The sequence below is a fragment of the Setaria viridis genome, chromosome 8 (genome assembly GCF_005286985.2).
Source record: "Setaria viridis chromosome 8, Setaria_viridis_v4.0, whole genome shotgun sequence".
Taxonomy (NCBI): Eukaryota; Viridiplantae; Streptophyta; class Magnoliopsida; order Poales; family Poaceae; genus Setaria; species Setaria viridis.
The window spans coordinates 13,897,746-13,908,635 of NC_048270.2; the positions used below are offsets into that span (position 1 = coordinate 13,897,746).

A 10,890-nucleotide genomic window follows, 5' to 3' on the forward strand; every position below is an offset into this window, starting at 1 on the left:
TAGATTTTGGACTTATTGAGCCATGCGTGTTGGGAGCTGGAAAGGCCGGCGGACTGTGAGCGGCCCATGCTCATCCGATTGCACTTGCTTTAGCTTTCGTTTATAACATGATTCCTGCGTGCAAAAAAAAGCATAATAGTGTGTGGAGACTTTGGTTACGTGTTGCCGACTATATAAATGCATTCTGGATTGCACATGAATGTCATAGATCATAGATGGAAGCCATACAACATGGCCAATATGCTAGGCGGGAATGAGTCTACCTCAACTAGTAAGGATGGGAAGTGTGGTTATACACTCTAACTATCCGGGTTCGAGTTTCCTCTAACTCGAATTTGGATGCTTTATTTCTTTTTCTTAGTGAAAAATCACCTAACTCCTCCTAAGTTAATCTAATGGTCAACATGCTAGGGGAAAAATCGAATATATATGTTGAAGTTGCAGGTATGGAACAGTAGTCTTATGTAGGTTTGGTTTTTCAAATTTCACTTAAAAATATAAGAGAAAGAATGGATAAATCACGTGTTTTCTCTTGCAGATGGAGAGCGAATTGCCGAATAGTTGTCCTATTTCTGTCGTGGTATGCTGATGCTGTGTATATTAGTATGTTTTGACTTTATGGTGCTTGTTGATGGTCGCTAAGTATCAAATATGACCGTCAATATGCTCAAAGAGTAAAGGAGGGTTGGCATTTCTTACATGCATATTTAGTTAAGAATAATGTAGTTCCACTTGTCCTTTAACAATATTTGGTTGTAGGTGAATAATCATAAAAGTGAGGAGAAAGCACACTCTAAGGAGCAAGAAACACAACTCTAAACAATTAAAGGTTGCCACATGTGCATCCCATAGATTGAAGGGCCCACAAACTACCACAACCGCCTCAATCCACCAGATAACATACACAACCGCCATTGGAACCCACTAGGTAGTCACCCGGAGAAAGGCGGTTGCGAGGTAGGCCCACAGGGGGTCGGCTGGTTCGGCCGACCCGCCCTTGGCTCCTCTCGTCCCTAACTGACGCGTGGTGACGGTTGATAGGACCCCTATGTCAGTTATGGGATATTCCCATGAGATTCCCTGGCAGAACCGCCTCCGAACTCCTATAAATAGAGAGGCACCCCCTCTATTCTTAGACACACCACAAGTTGAATCACTCTCTCCTTCTTAGTTTCCATGTTAGTGGAGTTAGGTTAGAGTAGCTCTACTTCGGGGTTCCAGGTATCCTTGGAGTTTAGGGTATGGCTTTTGTATCTTAGATTCCTAGGTTGATTTTATTCTATTCTATGGTGTTGTGCTAGGCTTATACGCTCGTATGCTACCCGTATACCCTTGCTATCATAGTATAGACGTATATACTCTCATGTGTACTTTTAGACCATGCTTCAGTACATACTCTGTGTGCATATATACCATGTATAGCTTAGTTGACCTATGCTACAACATCGGTTCAATGGCCATGTTTATGGTGGCTTCAGTCTTTGTCACAATAGCTCGGGATGGCTAGAGTGTTGTTAACAATGCAAGCATGGTGCTTGGATTGCTTAGCTTCATTGGATATGAGTTTACCCCATGGGCTGCTAGGGGTAGCCGGCAGGTGGTGACAGCCCCGTCCGTCCTTTGTAATTCCCCATGTTTGGGAAGTTCGAAAATTAGCAGTAACTTTACCGGGCGGAACCGGTACGGGTATTGTCTTCCCATGTGTGCCTGGGTGCATAGGCCTGTGTCCTATACAATGTGAATGTATGTTATTCTTGTATGATCTGTGAAGTATGTAGGAAGTACATATGAACCTAGATCTAACTCTTAGTCCTTCTCCCTAACTTAGTTACCTTGAGATGATTCTTGTATTTGTCATACTACCCTTCTATCATTATCTTACCCCTGCCTTGAGTAGTGTCTCTATCCATCTTATGATATACTCATATGCATAGTAAACTCTTTTGACCTAGCCGCCTTCCTTTGGTAAATATGATACCGTTGGGAATACTGTTGGGTGAAATGCTACAACAGTATATCCGTGCACTTGCGGATTTATTCGTGATCGTTAAATATACCAACAAGCATTTCTGGCGCCGCTGCCGGGGAAGGCACTGGTTAAAAGTTTTTATGTTTATATTCATAGTTGATAGTGATTGTCTTCTCTGTCTTTGATGTGAAGACATGTAGTGTATGACTGGTTTCGACTTACCGACAAATTTCACCGAGAATCCAGAGTCACTTGTGAGAAGGGTATGATCTCGTGTCGTTCCTCCTCACATTACTCTCTCAGCAATCAACCTAGCTTCCTTTGCACCATCTACATCAAACGCGATGGCCCAAAAGATTCTTCATGAGTACTCCACTCCCTCAACCTCTCAGGTGCTGAAAGGCCCTAAGGTGGAGATGGGGAACATGAGCTTTCGAGATCAAGGTGGGTCTCATTACCATGGTGCAGGCTAGCCCATTCTGTGTGAAAGCCAATGAGGACGCAAGCGCCGATCTGCAACAGTTTCTAGAGCTTTGCTTTCACCATCAGAGGGGTGAGTGAAGATGCTATTCATCTCTGACTGTTCCCCTTCTCTCTCCTTGGGAAAGCGAAGCAATGGTTCTATGCAAGCCGCACAGAGTGAATACATGGGATAAATGCTCTGCAGCGTTTCTAGCGAAGTTCTTTCTAATGGGCAAAACCACCGCCCTTCGTGGAAGGATTTTGAGTTTCTAGCAAGTAGCCTCTGAGTCAATTCCCAAGGCATGGGAAAGGCTTCAGGAGTACATCCTAGCCTGTCCTCACCACAGGATGGATAAGTGGCTCATTCTTCAGAATTTCTACAACGGGTTGACCCGACATCCCGGGGCCATGTTAATGCTGCTGCTGGAGGAGCCTTCTCTCGCTAACTATTAAAGCTGCTACAAATTTGATCAAGAAGATGCTCTCTAATCAAGGGTGGAGCGATGAGCGACTCCAGCCCCATCTGAAAGGTATGTTTACCGTCAAGGAAGTGGACATGCTTACCGCCAAGATGGACCTCTTTATGAATTGATTGGATGACTACACCAAGGAAAAAGCTACCGTGTCCAATGATGTCCAAGCCTTGGATTCTCACATGATGTGTGAGGTTTGTGGTAACACTGGACACTCAGGGAATAACTATCCCAATACTCAGGAGGATGTATTGTACATGAACGACAACAACAACAACTATCGTCCACAAGGAGGCCAAGGGTGGAATCAACAATGCCCCAGGGCTCCACCCGTCGAGTACTACCTCGACGATGACAACGATACAACGATCGATGGCTTTGCCACCTTCACCCCACGCCTCAGGGCTATCGATTGGCCGGCCACATTCAAGCTAACCATCAATGAAAAGTACGATGGTCGCTTCGACCCCACCATCTGGCTCAAGACGTACAGTACCATGGTGAAAGCCGCCAACGGCACTTACGACCAGATGGCAGCCTACTTCCCGGTGGTGATGGGTCTCGCTCTGCTCCTGTCGCTGGATAACCTGCCTGCGAATAGCATCGATAGTTGGGGTCAGCTCGCTAGAGCTCTCACCCAGAATTACTAGGCTACCTATAGCCGACCTAGAAACAGGGAGAAACTTGGCCAAATCCACCAAAGGATGGGCGAAACTATTCGAGAGTATGTCAACTGCTTCTTCGAGAACCGCAATTGGCTGGCTAGCATTGAAGACCGTGACATCATCTGGTATTTCTGCTCCAACTTAACGAACTGCCCCATGTTCTACAAGTTGTATGAAGCTGCCCCTAAGACGGTCGGGTAAATGATGGAAGTTATCAACAAACAGGAAGACATAGAGGAGGAGGCGAAAGTACAGTTCCAGGGCATCAAGCACCGCTAGAGCAATGACTACGATTAGCCGATCCATGATGAACACCAAGCGCGACCGGAATCCTGACTTCGAAAAAGGGCCCTGAGGTCCTCGCTGTTGAAGGTGACCTAGCCAGACCGATCTCCTTCGTCCGGGAAGAATTTGACGAAACCCTCAGCGCTCCATGCCCATTCCACAAGGACACATGTCATAATCTTCGGGACTACGTAGTCCTCAAGAAAGAGCTCGGCGCCCTGGTGGAGTACAAGCAACCCCGCCGCAATGACTACTGTCAAGTCGACAACAGGCGTGACTATTGCCGCTATGATAATGGCAACGACCGCGACGATCGCCACTCTGACGACCACTACAACGACGACCCGACCGCTGCTGTGATGATTGTGATGACCACGACAATCGCGATGACTGTGATGACCAGCACCAAGAGGAGTGCGCGACTAGCAGCACCCAAACACCCAGCGCCCCGTTGCCGACCAGAATGAGGAGTTCCAGCGACTGGAGCGGCAGGTCAACATCATCGTGGGCGGTTCCAGCGCTTTCTATAGCAACCGTAAGCAGAAGCTGCGTCAACGAGAGGTGCACTTTATCTCCGTGCAACCAGTTCAATATCTGCGTTGGTCAGAGCAATCCATAACCTTCTCTAGGCAAGATCACTGGGTCCACATCCCAGATCCCGGGTCCTACCTGCTGGTGGTCTACCCGACCATATACCGGGCCATACTCCCCAAGGTGTTGATCGACGGTGGCAGCGGCCTCAACATCGTCTTCACCGAGACCTTGAAGTGAATGGACTTCAACTTCGAGCGTCTCCAGCCCTATAAAGAACCTTTCTACAGCATCATCCCCAGCAAAGGATCCTGTCTGATTGGCCAAGTTGTTTTGCCGGTCAACCTTGGCACGCAAACTAACTACCGCACGGAGTACCTCACATTTGAGGTGGCGAACTTCAAGACTTCGTACCATGCCATCCTTGGCAGACCCATACTGGCGAGGTTTATGGCGATCCCGCATCATACCTACCTCATCCTCAAGATGACAGCCCCAAACAGAGTCCTCTCCGTCTGGCGATGTCGAGACATCATACAAGTGCGACACCGAGGTAGTTCAGCTCATAGAAGCGCTAGAGTACTCAGCCAAGACCACCACCATGGTAGCCGAGGCCCAGAAGATGGACAAGGATCAACTCACGATCCTAGAGACGGAGCCGATGCCCACAGTGCTGCAGCCCAACCCCAAGGTCAAGAAAATTTGCCTCGGTCTAGAAGACCCGACCAAGACGGCCCTCATAGGGGCCGACCTCTCTGAGAAATAGGAACTCGCGCTCACCAGTTTCCTCTGGGAAAACTCGGACATATTCACATGGAAGCCATCTGATATGCCTAGTGTCCCTAGGGAGCTGGCTAAGCACTCCTTGGAGTTGAGCAAGACTGCACGGCCGATCAAGCAAAAGCTTCGCCGCTTCGCCCAAGATCGCAAGGAGGCCATTAGGGTAAAATTAAATAAGCTCCTAGCTGCCAGATTCATCCGTGAATGTAAACATCCTAACTGGTTAGCAAATCTAGTTCTTGTAAGAAAGAAAACCGGTGAATGGAGAATGTGTATCGATTACACTGACCTCAACAAGCACTGCCCTAAGGACCCTTCTCTCTTCCGCGCATCGACCAGGTCGTAGACTCTATGGCTGGGAGCATCCTGCCCTGCTTCCTTGACTACTACTCGGGCTATCACCAAATCACCCTTGATCCTGTCAACCAAGATAAGACAGCGTTCATAACGCCCTTTGGCATCTACTGCTACAACACTATGACCTTCGGGTTTAAAAACACTGGCGCCACCTACCAGAAGGCAATCCAGGGTTGCCTCACGATGCAGCTGCACAGGAACGTCAAGGCCTACGTCGACGATGTAGTTGTGAAGACCAAGGATGAGGAAAGCTTCATAGCCAACCTCGTAGAGATCTTCAACAGCCTCCGGGCTTATCGTTGAAAACTCAATCCGGGCAAGTGTGTCTTCGGTGTCCCGTCTGGAAAGCTCCTGGGCTTCATGGTCAGCCAGTGCGGCATCAAGGCCAACCCCGTCAAAGTGGATGCAATTAGAAACATGGCAAAACCATCTAACAAGAAGGACATCATGAAGCTTACTGGCATGATGGCAGCCCTTAGTTGCTTCATTAGCAAACTCGAAGAAAAGGGTCAGCCCTTCTTCAAGCTGCTCAAAAAGGCGAATAAGTTCAAATGGGATGACGAGGCTTGCAAGGCACTCAAGGAGCTCAAAGCTTTCTTCACCACCTCTCCCGTCATGATGGCTCCGGCCGACCAAGAAATGCTATACCTCTACATCTATGCAACGACGCATGTTGTCAGCACCGTACTAGTTGTCAAGCGCCAAGAGCCCGGCCATGCTCACATGGTGCAACGACCGATGTACTACATCAGCGAGGTCCTCAACAATTCTAAGATCTGCTACTCACAAGTTCAGAAATTGGTCTACGCAGTTCTGATCTCATAAAGAAAGCTGCGCCACTACTTCCAAGCGCACAAAATCCGTGTGGCGTCCTCGTACCCCATCGGCGAAATCATCCACAATAGGGATGTTAACAGCTGAGTTGTCAAGTGGTCCGTGGAGCTCGGCGAGTTTGACCTTGATTTCTACCCACGTCATGTGATCAAGTCGCAGATCGTGGCTGATTTTGTAGCTGAGTGGGCGGAATCCAGAAGCCGACCTGTCTGGAGAGGCTAGAACACTAGACTATGTACTTTGATGGCGCCCTTAACCTTGAAGGAGCCGGCGTGGGGGTCCTCTTCATATCCCCCAAAGGCAAGCAGCTCAAGTACGTGCTCCAGATCCACTACAAGGCCACCAATAATGGCGCCAAGTACGAAGCCCTCATCCACGACCTCCATATCGCCGTCTCCCTCGAAATCAAGCGCATTCTTGCTTATGGCGACTCCAAGATTGTCATCGAGCAAGTCAACAAGAACTAGGATTGCACAAAGGAGTCCATGGACACTTACTACGTAGAAATCCGCAAACTTGAGGCCCACTTCGATGGTCTTGAGTTCCACCATGTCCCTAGGGACTCCAATGTCACCTCCAATGTCCTCTCCAAGCTTGGCTCCAAACGCGCGCAGGTTCCAGCTGGCGTCTTTCTACAAGATCTCCGGAAACCTTCCATCAAAGTCCTAGAACCGGACCTGGTCAACGGCACTGGCGCTCAGGCCACGGCCGATCCAGCCACCGCTGACGTCATGATGATTGAGGCAGAAGAAGACTGGCGCGCCTTATTCATAGCCTTGATCATCGACCAGATGGCGCCAGAGTACAAAATAGAGCATGAAAAATTAGCTCGGAGCAGTGCAAACTACGTCGTCATCAGTAAGGAGCTCTACAGGAAATTTGCATCCACAGGCATCCTGATGAAGTGCATTCTGTGCAGCGAGGGCCTCGACCTCCTGCATGAGATCTACTCAGGAACATGTGGCAACCACGCTGCCTCAGGCACTTTAGTCGGCAAAGCCTTCCGCTCTGGTTTCTACTAGCCAATAGCGGTAGCCGATGCAAAGGAGCTCGTCCAGAGATGAAAAGGGTGTCAATTTTTCTCCAAGTAACAACATCTACCTGCTTAGGTCCTGCGCACTATCCCACCATCCTAGCCCTTCGCTAGGTATAGTCGGACCCTTCAAAACTGCTACGGATGGCTACACTCACATTTTCATGGCAGTTGACAAAATTCACCAAGTGGATTGAGGTCAAAGCTATCACCAGCATTGAGTCGGCTAAAGCCGCTTAGTTCGTGGAGGAAATCATGCACCACTTTGGAGTGCTAAATAGGATTATCACCAACCATGGCAAGCAGTTCACAGGTTCTGAGTTCTAGGATCTCTGCCAAGACAATCTCATCGATGTGTACTACTCCTCACTAGTGCACCCGCGTTGGAACGGTCAGGTCGAACATGCAAATGGGATGGTCCTCCAGTCCCTCAAGTCCCGCATCTTCGACGACGCGTCCAAATACGCCACCAAGTGGCTACACGAGCTACCCCATGTCATCTGGGGCCTACGAACACAGAAGAGTTGGGCTACCAGCTACACCCCTTTCTTTATGGTATACGACTTAGAGGTCATCCTGCCATCCGACGTGGTCTTTGGCGCCCCACGTATCCAGTACTACGAGGATGGCGAGGCAGAAAAAAGTCGGCGGGTCGACATCGATAGCCTTAAAGAGCATCGCGTGGTGGCCCTCATCCAGCATGCACGCCACGAGCAACAGATATGGCGCTACCACGATCGGATTTCAGGGAACGGTCCTTCAACGTTGGTGACCTAGTGCTTCGCCGGATCCAGTCCACCAAGGACATGCACAAGCTAGCTGCCCCCTGAGAGGGCCCCTTCATCATCAAAGAAGTCATCTAGCCAGGCACCTATCGTCTCTAGTGGGTGGACGGCTCAAGCATCCCCAATCTGTGGAACATCAAGCATCTACGGCGCTTCTACCCTTAGATCCAAAAGCTATGGACTCTATTTTTCCTTTATATCAAATAAATAAAACCTCTATGGTTCTTTGCGTACCTACTGCCTTACTGTTCTTTACACCCGAGCTATTCCTAACGCTCAGGAGGCTGTTTGACCTGTTCAACAGCCCACTCACTTTCAAGCTCGAGGGCTTCCCCTATGCGCCGACCTTTAGGTCTCGCATCCTTTCTCCTCCCCCTCTCAAGGCTATACGACTAACTCGTGTGGTCGGCGTCCTATCTCGAGAAACTGAGACAACCTTGCGCTCACCCCTCCTACAAGCTCGAGATCCGGTCTCACCAGGACGCTGGTCAAGCGAGGCTAGGTGCTTAGCGGCTACAGGCCTCAGCTACATGCTGTCCTGTCGTATACACTAAGGGAGGGATGGAGTATCTTTTTCTCAGACTGCATACGATTAAGTTCATTACATCACATATTTCATCACACAAATTGATACACTACAGAGTTTTATTTATAGGTCCAAGTCATTTACAATGCTCTCTGCTACATCTTGTTACTGGTCAGCCAGTTCCGGAAGCAAGTTCGCGTTGAAGTCAGCCGCAATTCTTATCGCAACACGCTCTAGGGCTAGACATGGGAAGTGTGTAGCCAGCAGTGCGAAGGCCTTCTTGATGCACTGCACCGCAGTATCCTTCAGCAAAGCCTTCAGCTGACCAGGTGCGGCCTTCAGGTGATCCAGCAGTGGTGTTGGTGCAGTTGGGTTGGCCCTGGTTGGACCATGTCCATCACATAACCGGCCTCCTTCCACAGATTCTCCAGCTCCACTTCTAGCCCTGCAATCACATGTTGGTCACGCTGAAGATTACGTACAACAACCTCTAAGTAGCACTCGGTTTCCTTGCACGCGTTGGCTTCATAGGTTAGCTTCTGCGATACTGCATACTCACGATGAACCGCTGTATCATGATCTTGCTGAAGGCGTGCATTGGAGTCCTCGCACTCCTCGAGGTGCCACTTGAGCCTTTGCTCCCTCATCACGGCACTGCTCATTCGAACAAGTATACATCAGCATCAAGATATCAAGGACAAACATGATTCAATGAGTTGGCATAACATACCTCTCAAGTGCGAAGTGAAAATTTCCTTTTCAAAAGCATGGTCAATATCCTTTTGTAGGAGTTGGTTGGCGTGCTTCACAGCGTCCTCCTTGGCCTTCTTGAGGTTAGCCTCGAGCTGTTCCGCCCTCAGGTGGTAGTGCTCAGCTTGGTGGGCTGTGTCCACCCTCTTTTGTGCATGCTCAGCCAGACTCTGCATACATCCTAACAGTCAGAGCTCTCCAAACATACTGGATTTCAGAAACAAGTTCTCCCGGTTGATCAGTAGACTTACACTCAAAAACTTGGTGATCCTCAACGAAGATTGTCGCAGCTCGGCAGAGCCTTCTGTTCTATCACTGCACCTCCAACAAAGCCTAACCTGGAGAATTTTAAGGCACTAGTGTCTTGTACATGACGTCACCACCCCTGTTGGATCCTTCTGGCGGTGGGTTATCCCTGGGCAACTCCTCCTATTGAGTATTGGCTCTGGCCTCCTCATCGATAACTTGCTCGACCTTAGAGTCGACCATGGCAACATCTACAGCCCTGGAGCCGGCTTCATCATGTTGCAGCACGGGAGTTGGCACGGCTTCTCCAATGCAACCTTCTTTGTCTTCTCCGGTCCCCGGAGGTGGCAACTGTTCAATAGTCTGACCGCTCACCCCCTCGGTTTGGGCCGAGCAACTGGTCAGCTGCGCACCAACATCATCGGCTAGCATGTCGGTCCTGCATTGCTAGTGTGACAAGCAATTCAAACAAATCAGGTGGCAACAGTAACTACAATATAGGTAGCATAAGCAAATTGCACTTACAGGGTGCTCTTCTTCTTCACCTGGTATTTGGGGCGCAATGGTGGTAGTGGCGCCGATGTATCTTCGCTGGACCCACCACGGATTTTCAACTTCACCACTTCCTTGAGACGCTCCGTGTCGGCCATAGTGGTCTCAAGGAGCTCTGACTTCTTCTTCTTCACGGGCAAGCTTGGTGAGTCGGACTTTTCGTCCACATCACTAGCTGACCTGGCTGTGGAGGTCGTGCTCGGGGCGGCCTTCACCTTTTCCTTCCCCTTCTTGCCAGCCATCTTCCTCTTTGTGAGGCTCGACTTCTGCGCCTTGGAGGTGGGTTGCTTCTGCACGGCCTGTCATGTCCGATGCCCAACCAGTACGGTATCTGGGGCCTGGCAACTTTCTCTTCCACACCCTCGTTTGACCTAATGGAGGAGTTAGACTCCCACTGAAGGTCGGCAGACGGATCGCTGGGCTCGTCGGTCGGGTGGAGCTTGGGTCGCTGTGGCTCAGGCCCCCTAGGAAGTGGTGCCGGGGGAAACAATATAAATTCATTGTCCTAGACAATTGACAAGCACAGTCAGAAACAATTCAACAATACAAAAAGTATGCAGAATCAATGCCTCCACAAGTCATACCGGGTCGGATGGCAGGTGCTTCAAACAATAAGCCTTGGGGCAGCTCTTGTTCCTGATT

At 49.6% G+C, this 10,890-nt stretch overlaps 1 protein-coding gene across 1 annotated transcript; it reads left to right on the plus strand.

The window, feature by feature from the left end:
• The first annotated feature begins 6,841 nt into the window (after positions 1-6,841).
• On the plus strand, positions 6,842-7,378 carry LOC117834324 (uncharacterized). The gene has a single exon (XM_034713929.1). The coding sequence runs from the start codon at positions 6,842-6,844 to the stop codon at positions 7,376-7,378; it is 537 nt and encodes a 178-aa protein (XP_034569820.1).
• Positions 7,379-10,890: the final 3,512 nt, after the last annotated feature.

What these genes read in the sequence shown, in the direction of transcription:
- LOC117834324 (XM_034713929.1), top strand. Translation starts at nt 6,842, where the DNA reads ATGGACACTTACTACGTAGAAATCCGCAAACTTGAGGCCCACTTCGAT.